The sequence below is a fragment of the Camelus dromedarius genome, chromosome 15 (assembly GCF_036321535.1).
Source record: "Camelus dromedarius isolate mCamDro1 chromosome 15, mCamDro1.pat, whole genome shotgun sequence".
Taxonomy (NCBI): domain Eukaryota; kingdom Metazoa; phylum Chordata; class Mammalia; order Artiodactyla; family Camelidae; genus Camelus; species Camelus dromedarius.
Genome location: NC_087450.1, coordinates 44,240,907 through 44,264,457, shown reverse-complemented (window position 1 = coordinate 44,264,457; position 23,551 = coordinate 44,240,907). Strand labels below are relative to the sequence as shown.

At 48.6% G+C, this 23,551-nt stretch overlaps 1 protein-coding gene and 1 long non-coding RNA gene across 5 annotated transcripts in view; one reads left to right on the top strand and one right to left on the bottom strand.

Annotated features, from left to right (window-relative positions):
* PLB1 (phospholipase B1) overlaps positions 1-15,638 on the top strand; it is a 52,897-nt gene extending 37,259 nt beyond the window's left edge. Inside the window, exons 29-37 of the mRNA XM_010991267.3 lie at positions 490-541; positions 1,458-1,538; positions 2,825-2,890; positions 3,425-3,519; positions 4,777-4,858; positions 5,668-5,772; positions 6,306-6,401; positions 13,638-13,712; positions 15,231-15,638. Of these exons, the coding sequence (XP_010989569.3) occupies positions 490-541; positions 1,458-1,538; positions 2,825-2,890; positions 3,425-3,519; positions 4,777-4,858; positions 5,668-5,772; positions 6,306-6,401; positions 13,638-13,712; positions 15,231-15,434 (856 nt within the window). The 3' untranslated portion in view covers positions 15,435-15,638. The remainder of the gene's footprint in view (positions 1-489; positions 542-1,457; positions 1,539-2,824; positions 2,891-3,424; positions 3,520-4,776; positions 4,859-5,667; positions 5,773-6,305; positions 6,402-13,637; positions 13,713-15,230) is intronic.
* LOC105098562 (uncharacterized) overlaps positions 1-23,551 on the bottom strand; it is a 133,263-nt gene that overhangs the window by 28,202 nt on the left and 81,510 nt on the right. For 2 of the 4 annotated variants that reach the window (XR_010384245.1, XR_010384247.1), the window contains exons 4-9: positions 15,963-16,114; positions 10,697-10,970; positions 8,598-8,781; positions 6,326-6,388; positions 5,704-5,965; positions 3,684-4,402 (exon numbers count right to left, since the gene is read on the bottom strand). This is a non-coding gene — a long non-coding RNA (uncharacterized LOC105098562). Of the gene's footprint in view, positions 1-3,683; positions 4,403-5,703; positions 5,966-6,325; positions 6,389-8,597; positions 8,782-10,696; positions 10,971-15,962; positions 16,115-23,551 lie in introns of those variants that run through there. The other 2 variants (XR_010384246.1, XR_004141484.2) reach the window with 1 other exon arrangement.

Sequence of the window (23,551 nt, the reverse complement as noted above, 5' to 3'; positions counted from 1 at the left end):
GAGAGTGGGACTCAGAGGTAAAGGTTAAAGGAATCATGAAGCCTGGCGAGGAGAAAGCTGAGCATTCATTTAGGGCAATGACTTTTTTCAAACATACAAAAGGTTATTTTTAAAACAGGCAGCTGAAGAACTGAACAGGCTCAGCCTGTAATGAAAGACCTGGATGATATAAGGGAACATCCCTGATGGGAAGGATGAGCAGATTCCCCCCCTAAAGTGGCCACAGAGGACCAGGCCTGCAGGAGGGGGCGGTTGGATGCATGTCAGCCCCTGGCAGGGTCTGGAGTGACGTGGTGCCGAGACCCACGGTAGATCTTTATTTTCACTAGGTTGAGATTTCTTGAGAATTGAAAGCCTTTCGATACATGCTGAAGGAATGAACTTTATATGACATTTTTCTTCCTGAAACATCTTGCCAGGCCCAAATCCTACAGCTTGAGCCCTTGCTCCTGAGCCAGCTCTAACATCCCTGTCTCTTCCCCCACCTAGGGACATGCCGGCCCAGGCCCGGGACCTCGTGGAACGAATGAAAAACAGCCCTGTGAGTACAGGACCCGGGGTCACCCCAAGAGGTGCTCTGTCTCTAGCTGGGGGGCTGAAAGAGCCCCCTCTGCCCCATGGCAGCTCAGGCTGGTCTTCAAGAGGGGCCAGATGAGCTCAGAGGAGATGGCTGTCCACCTCGACGCCACCTCCGCTGCAGGGACCGCTGCAGGCAGAGATGGAGCGGAGTCCGGGGAGGTGGCAGGCCTTGCCCTGGCAGCTTTCTACTTAACCCAAGAGTTGGCTTCCCAAGCCCTATTATGTAAACTTTGGCTTCTAAAAATAGGTATCTCGTTCCAATCCTTCCTCCTTCCTGCTCCCTTGGCCCCTCTAAACCTTCTCACTAGCACTTTTTAAAATGCTCTGCGTTTATGCCTTGGAATTTGGCTCCTGGCAGGACTCCTACAATGGCTGAGTGGAAAGCAGGCTCCTCCCCAGCCCCCGCCCCACCCCCGGTCCACCCTGGGCTCCTCCTTCACACCCTCCTCCTCCCCGCTCCCCGGACCCAGACCCAAAGGGCTCTCCCCAGAGCCAGCGCTGGGCTTTTGCTTCTAGATGGCTCTTTTGCCCTCGGCTCCCCTTTGAAGGCCTTTAGATCATGTTTTCAGGGTGTGTTAATACACTCCACCTCACCCTGGACTGCAGCTCTCCTAAGAGGCTCTCAAAGGGCAAGCAGCCCTCTGTGCTGTGTGAGCAGACATGCACGCACACACACGCACACGCTCGCACAGGGCTCTGGGTGGAGTCCTTGCCCAGCGTGAAGGTGAGGGTGAGGGAGGCCCCACTTGGCATCTTCTCTTCACTGTGATGCGAAGACGGTGGAAGGCACGTGGAGGGCTGTCTGGTCTGGTGAGCACCCCTTACACGTGACACCACCCCCCGCACCAAGGTCTAAACAGTATCTCCTGTCCCCTCAGAAAATCAACTTAGAGAAAGACTGGAAGCTCATCACACTCTTCATTGGGAGCAACGACTTGTGTCATTACTGCGAGAATCCGGTAGGCCCCAGCCCAGCCCCCTCGGGGACCTGAGAAAGGAGCAGCTGGCCAAGGTCACTGTCCATACCCAGAGCCGGACCTCCCTCAGGAGGGTGCCACGGGCCAGCTCTCCCAGGCACCCGAGCCTGCCCAGCAGCCATGGCTCACACGTGCAGGAGAGGCCGAGTGGCCACCACATTGATTCCGTGATTCCAGAAGTGTCTGGAGGTACCCACCCTGCAGGCACTACAGAGGTGGCGGTCTCTCTCACACTGTTCGTTGGTATCCAATGGATAACCACCCCGACCCGCGTGGAAGCCCTGCCCCTGGTGTTTTGGTGTTTTTTGGCAGGTGGGGGTGTAGGAGAAGGCCAAAACAGTGTCATAAATAGGGTTGATAAAACTGAACCCATCCTGATCGACGGCTTGCTGTCCTTCAGGGACAACACGAGCTACCCAATCTCAGCTGGTCTGGGAACCTACCCGTTCCTAACGTTGTTTCTATGGGGAAATAAGTCCAAACTTTTGGAAGTTGTAATTTCTGGAATGTATCTTGTTCTCAGTTGGGGATGTGCTATATTTTATTGGGCCAGAAAATAAGCAGCTACCACAACTCAAAGGTCGTGGTAGAATGTTTGACAGCCACAGGCAGCAGGGAGAAGACATTTATCATTCCTTGTGGCTCAGAGACAGTCACCAAATTCTTGATGAGAACCAGCCTCCCCAACCCAGGGGCTCTTCCCCTCACTGCCCAGAATCTAGAGGCAGAAGTGACCCCCCCCAATTCCTGTCCCTCATGCAAACAGGTCTACACTCCTGAGAGCATCTTTTTGTGGAAAGGACCCCAAGACCACCACCAGTATTAACTCAGGCCAAATCAGCCTCCAGTTGGGAAATGGGTCAGAGGTGGGACCCTTGGGCTGAGTCGGGGGAGGCAGTGCAGAGGGTTCCAGACAGCAGGGCCAGCACAGGCCAAAGATCAGAGGAAAAAGAGAACATGGCCACTGGGGTCCTGTTGTGGTTGGGAAGGCAGAGGCCAGTGGGATGGAACAGGAGAGGTGGTAGGGCCCAGAACAGACAGGGTCTGCCTTTGGGTTAGAGAAACCATGCAGCAGGGTGGGGTGGGGACTGTTCATGGCGTCTAGCTAGGGGTCAAGGTGTGTGACTTCTTATAAGAGACTGTCCACCAGCAACAAGGGCTGGGTTTCCCAGCCCGTCCAGTGCCCTTCTGTGCTGGGCATCAGGCTATTCTCCTCTTCCTCTCAGTGTGCAGCCCAGGGGCTGAAGAGAACCGTTCTTTCTTCACAGGAGGCCTACTCGCCCAGGGAGTATCTTCAGCACATCCAACAAGCCCTGGACATCTTCTACAAGGAGGTAGGAAAGCACAGTGGCACGTTCCTGGGCCCCACTTCCTGCCAGCAGCCTGGCTGGATGCTCACTCACCAGGGGCTGCTCCCTGGGTGCATCCAGACAAGTTGTGTTCAGCAAGATGCACGCTGAGCACAGCCCCACATCCAGCAAGTACCTGGACGGGATGGGAGGGAGGTAGCTGCCCAGCTCATCTGTGGGGAGGATTCTAACTGGATCTGACTGTGTGGTTTGGTGGCAAAGAATTTGTTTCTGGGGCCAGTTGGCCTGGTTGGTAGCCAGGCATGGTGGCTTACTAGCACTGGGACTTTGAGCAAGCGGCTTCTGTGTCTCCAGTTGCCAGTCTGTAAAGTGGGGCCAATAAAGAAGGTTCCAAGAGATAATAAAAGGCATGTTCCCTCTCTGGGCCTCAGTTTATTAGTTAAACTGAGGAGGGGGACATGAGAGTGTAGATGATCCCCCCAAGATCTCATAAGCAGTGACCAGTGCCCTCTAAAACTGCCTGGAGACTTCTAAACCCCACCCTTCTGCTCCCCACAGCTTCCAAGGGCTTTCATCAACGTGGTGGAGGTCATGGAGCTGGTTGGCCTGCACCAGGGCCAAGGCGGGAAATGTGTCATGCCACTGGCTGCCCAGTAAGTACACGTACGTGGCCCCAGGGCTGAGGCACCTGGGGAGAGCAGGGCTCACAGCTGCTAGGGGGTGAGACCCATGCAGGCAGAGCCAGACAGGCCTGTCCAGCAGGCAGACATCAGCAATTAGCCAGGGGCTTGGGAACCCATCTGGAAATGCCGCTACATTATTGAATGTTTACTGCATGCAAGTCAATTTATTCCTCTGGACCTGAGTTCGCTTTTCTGAAAAATGAGGCAGACAGATCAAATGATCCGTAAGGGCCCCTGACATTGTCTGTGATGCCAAACTCCAACTTCAGCGAGTTGTTCGTATTTGAGAGGCAGCACCAGGCAAGGAGGTTTCAAGACAGCCGTATCTGGCCTCAAATCCTGGCTCTGCCATTGAGAAGCTGTGGACCTTGTACAAACCACACAAATTCTCTGGGCCTTTTACTCCCACCTGTAAAATCTCCTTTCAGAAATGCCCGTAAAATGCGTGGTCCCTGTGGGGCAGGGACTCAGGAAACAGCAGCTTTTATAACATCCTTGATAGGACTGTCCTTGAAAGCCAGGCTTGGAGCTAAGGTACAACGTGCAGGATGAGAATTCCTGTTGGGGCTGGAATCTTATTAAAGCTCAGCTCTGACCCTGTAGAAAGTCACCATCTTCTGAGGCCAAAGGGTCACCCAAAGTTCTTGTGACTGTTGTTATGGGGGAGGAGATTCTGCAGGGGCGGAGGAGTCCTATCAGGGGCCAGATTTGCTGGGCAGGTGACCAGGTGGTTCCCTTTCTTCCTGGAATTCGGCCCCACATGGAGATGCCAAGGGCTGGAGGCTGCTGGCTGACCCTCCCCAGCTGCTCAAGAGACCCCTCACTCTGCAGCCTGAGGGCGAGTCCAAAACACCTGAAGGTAGAGATGGGAACAGGAGGAAGAAAGGCTGGGCCACCATGGCAGTCGTCCCAAAGCCCCAGCGCTGTCCCTCCCCAGTCCTCCTCCACAGCAACCCTAGGAGCCGCGGGCTTGGGTAGAGCAGCCAATTGGGCAGCCTGTCCACAGGAGAGCTGGGCATCGGGTGCCAACTATTCCACCTTCTGGACCTCGTGCCCCTGAGCTACAGTTCTGTGACCTGGGCTCCAGAGGCAACAAGGCTGTGTTGTGGGGGCAACTGTGTGTGGCCAACCTCCCCCGTGAGGCAGCAAGGGGTCTAGCAGCTTCTGGGGTTGGGGGGGTGGTGTCAGCCTCCCCGGGGCACAGCCACAGGACTGCTTGTCTCCTAGGAGCAACTGCACCTGCCTCCGAGGCTCCCAGGAGAACTCCCCGGAGATGCAGAAACTGAAGACAGTGAACTGGAACTTCCAGGTGAACCTGCCCCCCTCTCCCTGCACCACACAATCCATCTTTACTCCTACAGCAAGGATTCTGAAAGTATGCGGTGAGCAAGGCCACTCTCTCAAGGCAGATCCTAGCCCCCAAAATGCATATCCAGGTGAATCAAACACCAGTGCTGGGGGGTGGGGGTGGGGAACCTCAGCAAGGGAGCTGGGAGAACCCTGCCTCCCCGCCCCCTTCAGCCCTGAGCAGGGGAGCGGCTCTCAGCTCCCAGAGGTGGCACCATCCCCTCCCCAGAGGAGAGAGGGGCTATGTTCACTGCCCTTGGTCTCCCTCCCTCCTTAGCTTCTCAAGTCCATCTCTGCTCTTGCTGCCCCTCCCTTGACCTGCCCACCCCCACCTCCCTGCAGCGTGTCCATCTCATGAGCAGGACCTGTCTTCTCACCTCCTCTAAGGAGTTGCCCCCTCACATAGCTCCCTGTGGCAACTTCCACCAGCACTTTGCTGACCCAAAGCCCTACTTGGTTCTCGTGGTTTTTACATCTCCTCTCACGTTTCCCCAGATGGATTATAAGCTCCTTGAGGATAAGCACATCTAGTCTATCCCTTTTATGGTCCATATTTTGGCACTTGATCCAAAAACCATGGACACTCATTTCAGATTGGAGCGGGGTGGTGCCCATGCCTGGTACAAACTAAGCAGGTGCACTGAAGCAGCTCCTTTGAACCATTTGGCCCCCGACACAACCCACCCAAGCCCACAGGAACAGACCCCGTCTGCCCAGCCTTGCCTGCCCAGCCTTTCCGGGAGGTTGAGCAGCCTCTCTCCCCATTCCCAGAGTGGCCTCTCCAGGTTCTCCTACCAGCACGAGTACCTGCAGCGCGAGGACTTCGCCGTGGTCGCGCAGCCTTTCTTCCAGAACACTCTCGTCCCTCTGAATGACGTAAGCCACGGGCATGTCTGGGAGGCGCGTGTGTAGAAGCCAGATCTTAGGCAATGTGTTTCCTTCTCTTTGTGGGACTTTTTGGGCCATCTCTTTCCAAGAGGGCTCCCAAGGAGTTGGTTTTTCTGCTTTTCCTCCTTTTCCCTGCTCCCCACCTTTTTTTGAGGGGGGGCATCACTAGAGCTTAGATGTACTTGGAAAGAAAAGGAGAAAATTAACAGTGGCCAAGTTTTCCAGGCATGGCCCTGTGATTTACTGGACTGGGATAAAATGGAAAGCTTCCTAAAAATATTATTATTCATTCTTTTTCAACTATTAGGGCAGAGAGGCTGAAGGCAAAGGGATGGGCGATGGATGGCTATACTTTTTAAAAAATAAAAATTCCCAAATCAGGGAATTTCTCCATCAATATTGGGGCCGGTTGGCAGCAGACTTGAAGGGATGAAAGTGGAAAGGCTCAGGGCACTGCTGGGTTGGGGGGCAGGTAGCAGTGCCCTTGTCCCAGAAGATAATCCCCTTGTCTCTACTCACAGCGAGGGGGCGCTGACCTCACCTTCTTCTCTGAGGACTGTTTCCACTTCTCAGAACGCGGGCATGCAGAGATGGCCATCGCTCTCTGGAACAACATGGTGAGTGCCGGAGGGTCCAGCCAGCTTGTGTCGGGGGCGGGGAGCGACCCCAGGATACTGCTCTCTTTCCCATAATGACAAACCTGCTGGCTGACATGGTTCCTTTCTCCCTGAAGCTCAAAATCTCCCTCTCTCCTTCTCTCCCTCTCCCGCTGAGCTAACCCTGGCTCTAGCTACCTTACTTTCCCCCAGGCTCAGCTTTATCTCCTTCAACTCAGGGAATCTGCTGGGTTCCCGGTTCCCCACTCTAGCCCTTTAACTGCTGTAGTGCTGACACCGTATACTTGTTTTGCTTTCACATAGATAGAAACTCAAATTAATAGATAGTGAGAAGCATAACCAGGGTTTCTTAAGAAGTTGGGGGAATCAATTATTACTATGATGTTTTGATTCTATTGTCGTTTTGCTTTGTTTGGCTTCATCCCCAAGTACTTCATGTTGAAGACTCATTCAGAGCTCCTATCTGCCCAGTAATCTTGCATGAGTTCACACCTTAAATATTTCCCTAACTAGCTGGATTTGGAGATACTACTATGTAGGACAAAGGAGGTTATTCTTTCGGGAATGTCCCCATGCTGCTGGGGAATAACTTTGTCATCAGGTAGACGGGATCAGAATGTCAGCTTCAACCCCTTAATGGTGTGACCGTGGGCAAATGATCTCTCTCTACAAAAATAACAAAAATGTATACACAGCCCCCAGCACAATAATAGGCCTTCAACAGATGTCAGCCCTGTTACTCCAGTCTCGACACATTCCCAACTATTATTTCTTTACACATCACAGAGGAAAGAGCCCCTCAGCCTATTTCCCCTGGCTGCCACCTATTCTAGCCTTTTCTGATGGGGAGAATGGGGACCTAATGAAATGAACCTACAGCCCAGGGCCACAGGAACAACCCAGCCTTGTGCCTTGCCTCTGCCCTTTATGTCTGGCCAATCAGCTGTGTTTGCACAGCACTTGACTGTGCACCCTGAGAGCTGTGTCCTCCTGCACAGAGCAAATGAAATGCCTTTCCAACCCACTGGCTTCTGTTGATCTAGGCTCAGCGGGTAATCCAATCCCCACCCCAACCTGCGTGTTCCCTCATTTCTCCCATGGTGACGGAACAGTCCCCACTCCTGCTCCTTTTATCGCAGTGTCAGGCCCACTGTGGCACTGCCAACCAGCACTGTGCAAATATTCCCACAGCTGTCCGCTCACCCAGTATGTCCAGTGTCTCACTCGGCTGACTCACAGTGTTGACTTTCTCCTTAGCTACGCCACCTCCTCCTCTCTAGCAACCTCCTCTTCTCAGGACAGTATGGGAGGAGGTTTTTATCCTCGGCCTACTTAACTGCAGGCTCAGCCTTCCTCTGCTTTTGTTTTCCCGGTGTTTTCCTCCTGTTGACATCACATTCTGCCCACTGTTAGAACTTTCATCACATCTGTCAGCCTAGGACTCAGAATTGCAATCAAAACGTCTTTTTTTAAAAATTTTAGTTGATTTATAGTATTGTGTTAGTTTCAGATGTACAGCAAAGTGATTCATTAGTGTGTGTGTGTATATATATATACAAAAATTCATTAGTGTGTGTATATACATATATATATACAAAAAGAGTATATATATATACTTTTTGATTTTCTTCCATTATAGGTTATTACAAGATATTGAATATAGTTCCCTGTGAAATGCAGTAGAATCTTATATACAGTAGTTTGTATCTGTTAATCCCATACTCCTAATTTATCACTCCCTCCCCCTGCCCCTTTGGTAACCATAAGTTTGTTTTGTTTTCTGTCTGTGAATCTGTTTCTGTTTTGTAAATAAGTTCATTTGTACTATTTTTTAGATTCTACATGTAAGTGATATCATATTTGTCTGTCTCTGTGTGACTTCAAAAATGTCTGAGTTCCCTCCCAACCCTACCTCCATCCTAATTTTTAAAATCAAAGTTAACCAACGTTTATACACCGTAATTCCTGAGAGCAGTTTCTTTTTTTGAAAATTTTTTGCTTTGGAGTCCAGTTGTCTTGCAGTGGCAGAGTTGCTCCATTCCTTTAAACTCCCCTCAAAGACTGGATATCTACCCATGGTCCCATGTATCCCCCTGTGAATACAGGGAAATCCACAGATTCCCAGGAGGGGCAGGAATGCTAAGCCCTTAGCCCTCCCCTACCCCAAGCATTCCCATCAAGGTGTGGTCTTCCTACCTGGTGGCATTCTGAGCCTTCTTACTGCCAGGACCCTTCATGAGCCTCCTGGGGCTCAAAGGCCATGTTGATAACTTGAACATGACAGGGCCCACTGGTCTCATTCTGAGCGAATTAATGTAGTTCTGGCCTTCTCTTCCAAAGCAGCTCAGCAGTTCTTCCCATCTACCCAGGTGAGAGGCTTCTGTTTCATAAAAGCAAGTGGGAGGGATTAGCTCTGTAAACAAAAGGTGAATACTGCCATGGAGCCATATTATTTATACTATGAGACTGCCCATGGCTCACCAGGCACTGTCTCAGCCATGCCCCAAATTTTAAAAGTAAAACAAACCTAAAATCATCTAAGAGCATCTTATCCTGTGCTATAGAGTTTAGGGAAATAATGACATGGTCCAGTGTTTTCATCCAGAACCATCTCAGATATAAAGCTAAGCATTATGCCAACTTTTCAGATCATCATCTTACTAGAATTTTACCCCTGGAGTGACAGAAAATTAATGAGAAATCAATAGCACTGGACTGGATCTCAGGGGTCATCTAGCCAGGATGTTCTGTAACTGAAATACAGAGACATGGGGCAGTTTGTCCAGGACCACACAGACAGTTAGTGGCAGAACAGGGGTTAGAACCCAGGTCTAGTGGCCAAGTGGCCCGGCCACAGCACCACCCTGCCTCCCAGCTCCCAATCTGATAAGCACATGTGTAACTGGTGAATTCATGTCTCGTAATTAGGGTCCTATGACATAGTGTCTGCAGGCTTTGGCTGACACCTTGGGTACCCCACTGTGGCAACAAATACTTGAAAATGTTTCATCTCCTCCCTGAACAGTTTCTGCCTCCTTCTCTAAACACTTTCACAAAGCCAGAAACATCAACAGCACTAGGGAATGTTTTCCTCTTCTTGTCTTATGAACAATTTCTCCTCCTCTTTTCTGATGCCTCTTCCTCCACGGCTGCCTGCTCCCTCTCGGCTAACACTGGCATCTCCCCGGGCGCTGGGTGACAATGCTAGTCTCCTAACTGGCATCCCTGTCTCCAGGCTTACAGCCATTAGAAGAGCAATAATCAGCCCTGGCTGTGTATGACAATGACCTGGGGACTTTTAAAAACAATTATTACCTACAAGCACTTTGGGAAACCTTGGAATGTCTGCTAAAGCTGAACATATGTATTTGCTGTGACCCCACAATTTCACTCCGATGTAGGTCCCTAACAGAAAGGTAGACACAGAGTCACCAAAAGATGGGCACAACAGAATTTTCATAGCAGCCCTATTCACAGTCCTTAAATGGGAAACTCCCCAAATGTCTACCAGCAGCAGATTGGATAAACAAACCATGGTACCTTCATACAATAGAACAGCTTACAGCATTGCGAATAAAACTTCAACAATATGCAACTACACACACACACACACACACACACTTCAAAAACAAGAGAATTAATGCATGGTCTTACTGGGGGATGAACTGTACAGGAAGAGAGGAGGAGGGGGCTTCCAAGAACTGATGATACTCTGTCCCTTGATCTGGATGCTGGTTACGTGGGCATGCCCATTTCATCACAAGTTATCAGCAGCTCACTTGTGATTTGTACTTGTTTCTCTACATATGTTAGCTTCAGTAAAAAAGTTCACTTTAAAAAAAAATGCCAGTGTCTGGGTCTCACCCTCCAGAACTTCTGACTCAGTCTGGGATAGCACCTGGGCTCAGTACATTTTAAATGCACCCCAGGTGATATTGTTATATGCGGTTTGCGAACCACTGCCTGAGATCTGTTTGCCACAGGGCAACCACAGCAGTCTTCCTTAATGAAATCTGACCAGGTCACTCAGACTTCCAAGGTCTGGCCTTCCCTGAAGAAGAAAGGCCAAGCCCCTTAGCCCAGCACCCCAGGCCTTCTGCGACCTGGCCCCAGTTAACCTCTCCAGCAGCCGCTCGGCCTCCCTTGGATTTGCACTTGGCCATCCAGCCAGGAGTGCAGCTTGCAGCACCACCTGCACTCCCACGTGCCTCTGTGGGTTTGCTCTGCTTTCTCCTTCTCTCCGCGGCCCTTTCAGCCCCTTCTCCTGGCTAGCTCTTACCCACATCAGCACTCACCTCAGGTACCAGCTGAGTCCCCAGAGCAGACTGGAGGCCCACCTTGCCCCCTGCTTTGTCGCAGTCATTTGCCGCATGGTTGATGTCCTCAGGGTCCACCTTAGGAAAGACGGGTTCTAGGAAACACAACTCCTGTCCCATGGCCAGTCCCAGGCCCCGTCTCCCAGGTCTCTGTGACTCCAGTTGATCCATCCATTTCTGGAGTGCCCTATGCAGCGGGTACTGCTTCGGGTGCTGGGAAAAGATTGTCCCCGCTTCCCGTGGAGCTCACGGTCTGGTAGAGAAAAGAGATTAAAAAAAAAAACAAACAAATCAAAATAATTTCTGACTACATGCAGGGTTTAAAAAAACAAAAACAAAAACAGGGTGATGTGACAGAGAGTAAGGGAGGGGGAGAGGGAGGCCTCACTGGAGGGGGACATGTGAACTGAGAACTGAATGTCGAGAGGCTGCCAGGCGTGCAGAGGTCCCAGGGCAGAGTGTTCCAGGCAGAGGAAACAGGACCTGTGTGGGCCCAGAGTCAGGAATGAGTTTGAAGCATCTGAGATGCATCAAGGCCAGTGCAGCTGGAGGGGAGGGAGCAAGGGCAGAGAGGTGGGCGACAGCAGGGGCCAAGTCCTGGGAGGGCTTTGAAATGGAGAGCCATTGATCTGGTCGGCCCACTGGCCACTGTTTAGATTGACTAGAGGGAAGCAAGAGTGGAATTAGGAAGACCTCACAGAAGCTAAATTCCACGTAAGAGACAGAGGTGGCCAGGACCAGGGTGAGAGCAGAGGAGGAGAGAAGTGATCAGGTATATAGATGTGTCTTGGACTGGCTGGTGATGAAATAGAAGAGGAACAAAAGATAACTTGAGTTTGGGGTTAAGGAAATTGGGCAGATGGTTGACACATGCAGAGAGACATAGGGCTGGGAAGGTAAAAATCAAAAGTTCTCATTTTGGACATGTTAAGTATGAGCTGCCTCCTGGAAATCCACCTGGAGGTATCAGGTAAGGTGTTAAATGTATGATTCTGGAGCTCAGAGATACAGTCAGGAATGGAGATTTAGTGGGGAAACGTGGCAGTTATTAGCACAGAAGTGGTATTCAAGACCATGGGATTGACTGCGAGCTCCTAGAGAAAGACTAGGTGGGAAAAAGTAGAGGACCACCCGTCAAGCCCTAGGGCATTCATTCCAACTTTTGACCCAGGGACAGATGAGGAGAGAGTGGGGAGGTAGGAGGAAACAAAGGTGCCGTGTCACAGGAGCAAAGAGAAGTATTTTGAAAGGGAGGCATCAGCTTGGACAAATACTGCTGAAAAGTCAAGCAAGATGAAGACCAAAAAAAGTGCCCACTGAATCCGGCAATATGGAGGTCATTGGTGACCTTAACCAGAGCTTCAGTCAAGTGACAGAGACTAAAGAACCTATTGGAATGGGTATTAGAATGGGAGGTTGGCAAGCACGACCAGTGGCTACAAACGATTCTTCCTAGAGTTATGAAGAGCAGTGGTGAAGGCAGCTGGAGGAGGATGGGACCGGGGGGACAGTTAAAGGCTGGGAGATAGAGTGGGTTGTGCACTGATGCCACCGAACCAGTAGAAAGGGAGAAACTGATACAATCATCAAACCCATATGATCATTACCTTCTTCTACACCAGTTTGTTCCTGGGCTCCTGGAATATCACTGGGAATCAGCCAACCTGATCTGTGGCATTTGTTCTGTCACTAGGTGGTTCTGTGATAGTAGAAATAATACTGTCTTACTTATGTCAGCTGCCTCCTACTCACATGTTTCATCTTCTCCTTTGATGTTCACAACAACCAAACGTGGAATTTTCAGGACAGGGTTTAATGCCTCTGCCCAACCTGGGGGCACTTCAGGAGTCTTTCAGGCACCACACTGCTCATCAGCAGAGCCAGGCCCCCAGCTGATGTGCCCACTGTGCTGTGTCCAGTCACTGTGGTGTCTCTCCCAGGACCAGAGCAGCCCTTCCGCCTCTAATTGTTACTGACAAGCAGGTGTGAAAGGCTTTAAGCCAACAAAAAGCAAGGTCATGGCCAGGGGTGGTCATTAGCTGGCATAGCGTACTTTCACTTCCCTCACTGGCAGTACCTGGGAGTCAGGAGCTGATGAGGTCAGGGACAGGTAGGGAAGCAGGTTATATGATGGGTGGAGCCTAGACGTTCAGGACCGAGCCTGAATGGCTAAGTGCCAGGGGTCCATTCTCCTCGGTGCTGGCCACATGTCAGGGGACAGGCTATGGGCCAAAGATGCTAGGGGGCAGGGGAGGGGGTGGTTACAGCAGCTTCCGGCTCATTCTCAGAGGGCCCCAGGATCAAAGGCATTAAGCAGAACCTCCCTGAACCACAACTGCTCCCAGGATGTTTCAAGTAAACCTTTTCATCTATGCGGAAAACAGCCAGAAGTAGCTCAAGTGAGAAAACTGCAGTTTCTTCGGGTTGACAAGCCAAGTGTAGTAACGGTGTCATGGTAACCAGCATGTTTTCCGAGTTTTCCTGAAATTGACTAGCCCCACACACTTCACGAAGTTGGTAAATATGATTATCACCATTTTATAAAGTTGAAAATGCAGAGTGTCTGCAATCACAGCCACCCACCCACAAGGGAAGCAGGAGATGGAGGTTCTGGGCCCTGCCTTCCCATCTACTCACTGGAGCCTCTGGACCAGCCCGGCTCTCCTGGGCCTCAGTGTCCTCCTCAATAAATCCAAGACACAGACTCAGGGTCTCACTGCTCTGATGGACTCTGACTTGCCACTCTGTGAGTCAGAGGTCAGGTCCAGCTCCAGCTGCGGGGCTGCTAGTTTCTGCCATGAGTCTTGCCCCTGTGCTGGTTTCAGCCTTGCAAAGGGAGGGAATCTGCTGTGAGGTACGCCTCCGACGGGGGGCTCTCCCCCAGTTTGGGAGGGAATCACGGTTTCTTTTTCTCCCTCAGCTGGAACCAGTTGGCGGTAAGACGACCTCCAACAACTTCACCTACAGCAGAACCAAACTCAAATGCCCGTCTTCTGTGAGTAAGGTCCTGCCTGTCGGGTGGGGAACAGGTGCCTGGGTTGGGGCCAGGGGAGGTTCCTGGCCACCTGGAGGCACAAGAGTCCCCTGGGAGGCTTTACATCATGCACGTTCACTCACTACCACCATTCTCAAATCTCACCTCTCCTCACTGCCCCATGCTTCTCAGGGCCTCAGGGTGAGTGAGGGGAGGGAGGAAGCAGCGGGTCGCTGAAGCAGGAAGAGGCCCTAAGGGGAGGAAGATGAGCAAGCACTGGCCAAAACCTCATTATTCCCATGACCCCGGGGAGCCTGGGCATCCTCAGTCTTAAGCATATGTCGAGGGGGCCTCCCCTGCCAGGAAGGCTACCGAGAGCAGAGGGTCAAAAGGCAAAGAGAAATGAGACACCGTGTGTCTGTGCCGGAAGGCTGCATCCTCTTCCTCCCTTTCCAACACTGCCAGTTTCCAGGCCCGCACGACCCTCACCCAGACCACTGACCAAGCCCCTACCTCTTCCCTGGCTCTCCCTCCTCCCTTCTCCGTCCATCTTGTAATCGCTGCCTGACACAGAGCAGCCCACCTGGAAGGAACTCCAGTCTTTTCGAGGCTGCCTGAAGCCTGGTCCCTGTGCCCACTGAAGAGAGTCCAGACGGAGGCCCCTCTTCCTCTACCACTTTAGACATGCACTCTGCCCCTGGAAAACAGAGCATCTTCCCAGAGAAGCCCCACGATGGCCCCCATCTGTGCTCTCACTTCTGCCATTGGCTCCTCAAGGAGGCATGTCCCCCATCTCCGCCTGCAGGAATGTCTCACATCCTGCAAGGCCCAGATGCTGCCCTCCCCAGGCTGCCGTTCACCTCATTTCACCCTCCTGTACCCGCTCCAGACACACACCTCTGTTGGTCTCTCTTTTCTGTGTGCACCTCACAAGCACTGACTCAGGCTCCTTTGTGATGTGATTGTTTCTGAACACGTCTTATCTCCCAAATGGACGATGACAGATGTCACATCTGAACCCCCAGGCGCTCTCCCAGCTCCTAGCACTGGGCTCCCCATGGCAAGCACACCATCACTGGGAGGGAGGAAAGATTCCAGGGAGGCAGGTCCTTCACATGTTGGGTTCTTCATCTACTACAGAACCAGCTGTCCCTCCACCCGCCTTCCCCGCTCCCAGGCACCCCTGGGCTGGGAGGATGGGACTAGTTGTCCAGTAGGGGCCTGGAGGAAACAGAGGTGGGGCTCTGCCAGCTCCCCATGGGTCACCTGTCAGTTTCCAACCTTGCAAAATTAACAGGAAAGTTGGTGTCGGTAAGAAACCAAAAGTTGTGGCTAGGTATTGGCCACTTCGGACACCCCTATTCACTCACAGGGTGAGTGGATGGGCACTGGCTTTGAGCACAGCATGGATGAAGGTGTGTTACAAACAGGGAAGAGTGGTGGCACCAAGATTATTGTGCCGTCTCTGGGAGGGGGAGTAAGAAGGCCTCAGATGGATGGTCTTCAGGCCCTTAACCCTGACCCTCTCCTCCTCCCCAGGAGAGCCCCTACCTCCGTACCCTGAGGAACAGTCAGCTGCTCCAAGACCAGGCTGAAGCAGACCCCCAGGTGCTCTCCTGGGCCCTGCCAGTGGCGGCAGGAGGCGGCCTGGTGGTTGGTGTCAGTGCAATGATGATATGGAGAGCCCTGAGAGGTCGCCAGAGGGAAAATCTGCCCATCGATCTGAACACGATGCGTTTCTAGGCCTGCCAGCCACATGCAGGCTCCCATCCTAACTTCCCCAGCCACGCTCCCCACCAGCCCCTACCTCAGCTACCCCTGGCCCTCACTTCACCTCACTTCAACACCTGGCGACATACGAAGCCAAAGGGACAGTCACAACTTCTTGGGGCCTGAGACCTTTGCTTCTGAAATTGGCACATTTAAATAAAGGCCAAAGCTGTTCTATTCTTGGGTTAGCCTGCTTGCAGCTCTCATCTTCCACTGGCTGTGCAGCACAGGTGTGGGAGCCGGAACCTCGCATGTCCTGTCTCAGCCAGAGCTGTCCAAGGGAGGCCAACCAGAGCCCAGACCACCCCAGTCAGGCTCCAGCCCTGCTCCCAACAAGCACCTTGTCAGTCACCACACCACTATCTCAAATGTGGGGAAAACACTGGTCACCAGGCGGTGGTGGGAATTTTGGAGCTGGCTGGCCACTATGAGACAATCCAACACATACCTGTTATGCACCTTTTTTGTACCCAGGAAAAGGTAGAGCACTGTGGTACCTACCTCAAGGCTGGGTATGTCATGGCCTGGCAGAGAAGACAAACTCTTTCCAAAAACTAAGATGCTCTGTGACAGTGTGTGACGCAGGACTCAGGCAGTGGTAGGTCAATGTGTCCAGCTGCTTTCAAGAACAGGAGCTCCTTGGGGAAGGTTTCCTGAAGAGAGCAAATTTTAAAATGTCATTTTAAAAAATGATTGGGACATGAATACTTCACATACCCTCAACCTGATTTTCTCAAAGTGCTAAATTTAGCAAAGAATTCCTCTCTCTATATTACCAGGTTTATGAGAGAGCTAGACAGAGTCTGATGACACAGGCCCCCACTCACTGAGCCCCTACCAGGGGTGAGGCCCTGAGCTGGAAGTCGGACACAGAAAATCTCTTCCATTCTGCACAACATCCCAGAGAGAGGGATGATGAAAAAGTTTTGAAAACAGAAGTAGTGGTTGTACAACATGGTGACTGCACTAAATGCCACTGAATGGTTCGCTTTAAAATGGCTAATTGTATGTCATGGGGATTTCACATCAGTAAAACAGAAACAAAAATCCATTATCAACATTCTGAGTACCTCCCCGATCCCAAAGCCTGAGATGGCAAAGAATGAGAGAATTCCAGATGGACCATTTGAATGTGTGGCCTTCCCAACAAATCCTATCACCAAACCTGAGCTCCAGTTTCCCAGATACCTGATCTATAAAATTGGAAGAAAAAAAACCCATTTCGCCTGTCTCTCAGCACAGCTGAAAAACAAGGAGCTGTATAAAAGTTCTCTGTGACTCAAATACTCTACCCATGAAAGTGGGTGGTTTTCTCCTCTATGAAGAATTGAGGCAGGGTCTGGACTGTTGGGGAAGGGGAGAGGGCCAGAGATGGGTTTGGGGAATAATGTATGGATGAAGACTGTCTGCCTTCCTCCCATGAGGGTCCATCATCTTATTTCTCTTTGGGTCCCCAGAGGACCTATCCAGTCCCAGTGTCCTCCTGGCTTCAATTTCTGTTTCTGTACAAGGGGAACAGCATACCTGCACCAAACCTTCCCGTGGATGAAAAACCAGGACTGAATCACACAAACCCTAAAGAACCATTGCACCCAAGCTCGTGCTCTGACTTCAGTGTGACAATAAAGATAACCCATTCAGTTTCAGAGTTCAATTTTTTAAAATCCCTTAAGTTTCTATTCTAGTAGCTCCTACTTCAAAGAACCAAGCACTCATAACCACGAGTCTACCCTCACTTGGGTTGGGGGTTGAAATTTACACTACCTGAAAATCCAGGCGCCCCCAGCTTGAAAAAAATTAATGAAAGATGTGGTTCCAGATTGGTAATCAAAGAACATCATGCAGAAATAGAGAGAAATCCTCTCTGGAGGGACACAACCACCAGCCAGGCCCCCAATTCCCACCAAATAAATGCTTAAAATGCCAAAATTTAAAAATACATGAGCACACTCATTTGAACTGGAACGTGTCCTTTTCCTGTAGGAAAATGTTCAGTCTAGTTAGGACAGCCACAGCCACACCATGAGCAAAACCACCACATCCTGAGAAAGCTACACTCTGTGGTACTCTCTGCAGAGGCTTTTGAGTTCAAAAAAGAGGTTAGCATGGAATAAACTTGGTGAAAAGCCTTTATAAAGGACATGGAACTTTAGTTGAGCTCTGAAGGATGGTAAGGCGCTTCGGTTAGAGGCTGAAAAGAATGAGGTCACGGAGGCTGTGAAGACTCCACCTAAGTGGGGAGATGAAAGAGCACGGTGTGTATAGAGGTCAACACGAAGGATGCTGCGCAGAACAAACTGAGGACGGGTGAGCTAGATACAGTCCGACTGGGGGCACACTGTGGAAGGGGCAAGGAATTAATAGTGGTTGTATTGTTAGAATGGTTGTACTATCAGGCTGCATGGGATTTGAGACTATACGTGTTACTGGGGCAAGATTGGTACAAAGAAAAATAACACCGACAAAAGTTGACACCGAGTGCTTCCACTGTGACAGACGACGTGGCGCACAATAACTAAACTCCCATGTCCCTGTTATCGCCCTCTTTTTACAGAAGAGAAAACCAAGGCTCAGAAGAGTTAGTTGACCAAGAGTGATAATTTCATTACACAATGGGACATTTATTAAAATGAATACTGGTTTCCAGGCTAGAAGAATAACCCCAAAATATAAAACAGATGACTCTAGCAGTGCATTGGGCTGAATTGCAAATAAACGTGGTATAAATTAAAAATCTAGAAAAGAGGGACACATATTATTGTCACAAGGCCATGATGACACTATAGGTTCCTGTGCTCCCAATTGGCCTGAAGAACTCAGCCATCTCTAGTTAATAAGCTAGGGTTTAAAAAATTAACTGTAGGGACTAAGATCTATTTTGCGGGGACAGAGCACCTAACAAATCTTTTAATTAGAGAAAAAAATGAAACAATCCCAGTGAGAATTGGTAGACACAACAAAAGACAGGATTAGACCCACATTTTACATAATCATATTGAAGACAGACTATATGTAAATAGGTTTTGAAAGATTAAATACAAAAGGAATTTAAAACATGAGACAGTAAGTATTTTTTTCAATAAAGGCAGATTTTTAAAAGAACTAAGACCCAAATGGAGCTTCTAAAAATAAAATATATTGTGATTGAAAGTAATCTTCAGTAAATTTGTTCAAATATCAGATTAGACACTCAGTGAACCAACATGTCTTGTGTATTTACTGTACATCAGGCACTATTTTTAATAGTAAGTTTATATTAGCCATTAATTCTTACAACAGCCCAATGAGATAGGTACTACTATTATCCCAATCTTATAGACAGAAAAACTGAAGCCAATTCGGTGTCTTTTAAGTGTTTTTGCAAGAATTAAATGAGATTAAAACAATAGTTTAAAAATAGATATTCAATAATTAATTCCCTTCCCGTGTCCATATTAAATCCAATAGATTATTCAGGGGGCTTTGTGAAATGACCATAATAATGAAAATATATTTGGCACCTTATGGTACACAAAGCACTTTAATACATTCTCATTTGATCCACACCACAAACTTGGAAGCAAAGTGTAGTATTGCTAAGAAAAAATATCCCAAATTTGGAAAGAAGGCAGGAGACTGACCACATGCCCTGTCAATGTCATTGTTGAACAAGCTCATCTAAGAAACATTTAGTGATCTAAAATACACCTGTGTTTGCTTACTGTTTACTATTTGATTAGAGCCCAGATACTATAAAGTTATGTTGACTAATGGATTAATGACTGGTGAAAAAGATAAAATCAAGGTTATGGTTTTATTACCCTATAAGACATTAACCAGTTTTTTATCTGTTAGCAACAGCATTTCAGCATTCCTTTGACCAACTAACAATGTAAATCTCCATTCCTCAAACTCTTCTTTGAACCAGACGTGACCATCTTAATGGTTCCCTCATCAATCGCTGAGTTAAAGTCTTTGACATATGTTCATCCTGTATTCGTATGAGAATCATGTTTTTAACTTTTTAAAAAGAACAAATTTTTTAAATAACTAGGGAGAAAACTAATTTTTTTAATTATAAGAAAATACATAAAGCCATAGGATGTATTCTAAAAGCCTAGTAAAGTTGAACAAGTGGGAACTGACAACCCAGTAATTCCATCCCTAGGTGATAAGATAGCTCCCAAAGAAACATTTGCAAACGTGTCTCTCTAGGGAGATGTGTACAAGAATATTTGTGGCAGTGTTGTTCATAGAAACAATAAAGCTGGAAACCATGAGATCAATGTTCATCAGTAATGGGCTGGAAAAATAACTTCTGGTATATTAATATAATGGAGACTTTATGTATCAGAGAGAATGAGTAACCACAGCTGCACTCATCAACTTGGGTGACCCCTTCACAAAATGCTGAGTGAGAAGGAGGAAGTGAGAAGGAGAATGCATGTAATATGAGTCCATTTACACATGGTGATGGTGGTAAAACTAGTAAAGGAAATCAATGTAATCATTATCATAAAAACCAGTCAAGTTGTTACTTTTGAGAGGAGGAAGGGGGTGGTAGCTGAGGAGGGATGTAGGAGCCTGTAGGAAAAGGCTCTAAGATACTAGAATGGCAACTTCTTAACATGGGGGGTCGTTTCACAAGATCTTGCTTGAAGGTATATGCATTTCAGACTTTTTCTATATGTATATTTCATCAGATCTTTGAAGTAAAACAATTAAGGAGGAAGATGTTTTACAGAACAAAGCTACTTACTATGCTGCTTATTCATTCCACGATCAGGTGGAGAGGGCTGTATCCAGAGCTTTGCTGAGTGTTCACTACAAAGTCGCCGAAGTTGACCCGAGCAAAGAAATGGAGATCCCACATCAGAGCAGGTCCCAGACACAGCTGGCCCCAAACCAGCATCCCTGCAGCAGGCCAGACTGGGCCCAGCTCCTTAGCAGAAAGGCACTGTTAGGTGGTGGCCAGGGCTCACCAGGCTTCAGCAAAAGGAGGCCACCCAAGTGAGCATCCCCTGTATTCTACGCCAAGTCCAGAAGCCTTGTCACGATAAGCCTTCTCATTGTTCTGGCAGCTGGTACTACAACAAGCCAAGGGCCACGGGACGTGCATCTTCCCAGAGAGGAGCAGGGTCCACCCCTATCAGACCCTGGCTGCACTGTCCTACTGCATCAGGACACAGGCGCACAGTGTGGGATGAGCAGGAAGTGAGGAGGATGTGAGAAGGAGGGAAGTTAACAGAGGTTTCCCTTAAACACACTAACCTGGATGGCATTTCAGGCATTTGAACTTCATTTTTCATGATCAGTTCAAGTCTCAAGCACAAGCAGACTCAGGGACTAGGATGGCTGGGGATCAGATGGGAGCAAAAAGGGATTCCAATCCTGAATTATTACAAGTAACCTTATTTCTTCAATGATAATAAAACAGGGGTAATGTCTGCCTTAAAAGGCTGTTAGTGAATTCAGTGAGGAAACGTATGAAAAGGGTCTGGCAGTGGAGGAGCTCGATAAATCCATCTCCTGGGGGCAAACTGGGCTGAAAGTGTATCCACGAGTCCCGCTCTCCCCACCCCCGGCAGTATGTTGTCTACTTTGATTTTCCAAATGTTCTCAACCTAAGCCCACAATAAAATTATTGGCCTTCCAGCAAAAGCTCAGTCTCACCCTGGCAACCTAAGACAAGGCCTTTCCCTTGGAGAGAACCAGCCTGCAGCCCTGGGTCCCACTTAGAGGAGAACTGAACAGCCACACAGCCTGCTTCTGACTGTTCCTTTCTGAGCATCATTACATTCAACTTTGAATTGTTTGTGTTTACCGATATCCCAGAAGGACGCTGAAAGAGGCTGACAGTACAGCCTCCTTTCAGGTGTTATCATCTTGATTCCTCAAAGCTGGGGGTGGCTCTCAGGGTCCAGGATACAAAGGAGTTCAGGCTCTCACCACCTAGTCCCCGGATCATCTGGGAGGCAGGTGTTTGCTCTGCTCACTCTGCCAGGGGACTCTACTATAACAAAGTCTGGTTTCAGTTCTTTTCTAAACCTGCCTGGGTTTGGAAATAAAAAAGATGGTCCTGCGTTAAAGCATCTAGTGCTCTGTGCTCTACAAAGCCAGCGTGACAGGCCCTCCCTGCACCCCTGCCCCCTGTCTGTGGGGAGAGTAAAGGAGGCGGTGGCTAAGGGGTGTCAACCCCCTGGAGAGGAAGTGCTGGGCCCTGGGGCAGAGCTGAGGAGGCCCTACCCACAGGGAGGCCTACAGGGCAGCTTGGTTTTTTTCCACTTGCTGGAAAAATAGTTCAGAGCATAGCTCCTGTGACCGGCAGATCGATGATAATCTCATTATATATGGAGGCTCCATTTCCACCTTTCTTTTTCACTTCTATTTCTGTAACTCACTTTACACAGCAGGGCACACGACTGGAATCTCTTTGGGTCTGAAGTCCCATGAGGAGACAAGAAAACAGTTTCCAGAATTGTTCCCAGGGCAGCCCTCTTTCTAGAAGGCAGCACAGGTACAGGTGAAAACAGGATCTCATAAAATAAAATGTGAAAATTCGGGGCGGCCCTGAGTGTTAGGCACAGAACACACCTGGCATGGAGTGAACACTTAATAAAATGAGCTCCTGTTAGTATTATTAATAGGATGAGCCTTAGTTTTCATATTTGATGGCTTTTGTTCCTCTGCCAAATGCTTATTTATGTACTCAGGCACTTTCCCCCTGAGGTGATTATTTATGTTGTTCCTATGACAGAAACATTTTTACCGGTAGGTGTCTTCATTCATTCATTCCACCAGGCAGCCTGTGGAACTAAGGCTTATTATCACATGTCCTGTGTGGGCCGTGAGTAAACATTGGTGAGGAAGGCATGGGTCATCTCCAAGGGTTTTAGTCTGCCACAGGGATTGCCACACTTTTTGGATTACGCACTTGCAAAAAATGTCAGCATATGTACCACAATATAGAAATTTTTTTAATAAATTATATATACCCATTACTGTACTAATATAGTAACCACAAAACATTCACAAAAACAGAAATTTGTAGAGAAGAAGATAAACATGAAATAAAGGTTTTGCTCTTGCTAAAATAGTAGTATTTGGGAGGAGGAGCGCATTCTGATTGAGTATGTTTCACTATTTTCAAAATCTTGACTTAGAGCTTTCTGATAATGACTATTCCAAGATCTGGTATTAGGTTAATTTTCTTTTTAAACTTGCTTTCAAAGGTGGTCGTGGCTGGAAAAAAAGATTCCTCACAAAGATGCACTGTTCCAAACAGAAGATGTACCTTGTCAGCTGTGTTAACTAAATCACTATTCTCATTCAATTGCACAAAGATTTCTGCTAAATGTCACTAGGGAAATCCCCTTCTCCCTGATGTCAATCTTTTTTTTATTTTTTAGGGAACTAATTGGAAGGTGTCCCATTTTTTCACAAATGGGTTCACACCCCACTGATGAAGTTGTTTTGGAAATTTCAAACCAGGTTAAAAAAGTTTTCTTCCTGATTTTTAAAAAATGTACACAGATATGAGAGTCTATGGAGGACGCTCACCTTTGTCAACTGCAGAATCACAGAACAGTCTAACAATTCCAAACATCTGTTTTCAAAATCAACTCCCAACCCCACCTTTGTTTTTAAAGGGCACCTTCACTCACCACACTCTACAACTTACTTTCAAAAAGCAATTACTTCCTCCCCTTTTCCAGGAAATAAGTTTTGGGTTTCTTTTTTCTTTTGGGGTTTTTTTTTCTTTTTAATATTTGCTAGGTGACATATTACCGACAACCAGTTGGCATCATAGAAAAGGTCAGCAAGTTTGAAACAGTTGTCTATTGATTTTAAAAATGCATAATTCATCTTCAAGCTTGACGGCTCTTACAAGCACATTGCCAAAATATTGTCATGGTGACTCCCCATCTCATTACAAAACATTGTAAGGATTCTATTATACTTAGAAACCTGGCTTGTAAGGATTACCAAACTGATGATACCCTATCTCATTTAGACACTTTTGGCTTTGCCAATCAATAGCTTGTCAATAAATGATACAATGAAAGAATTTCATTGACGGTTCTGTGTTGACGGCTCTCTTACCCAGGAAT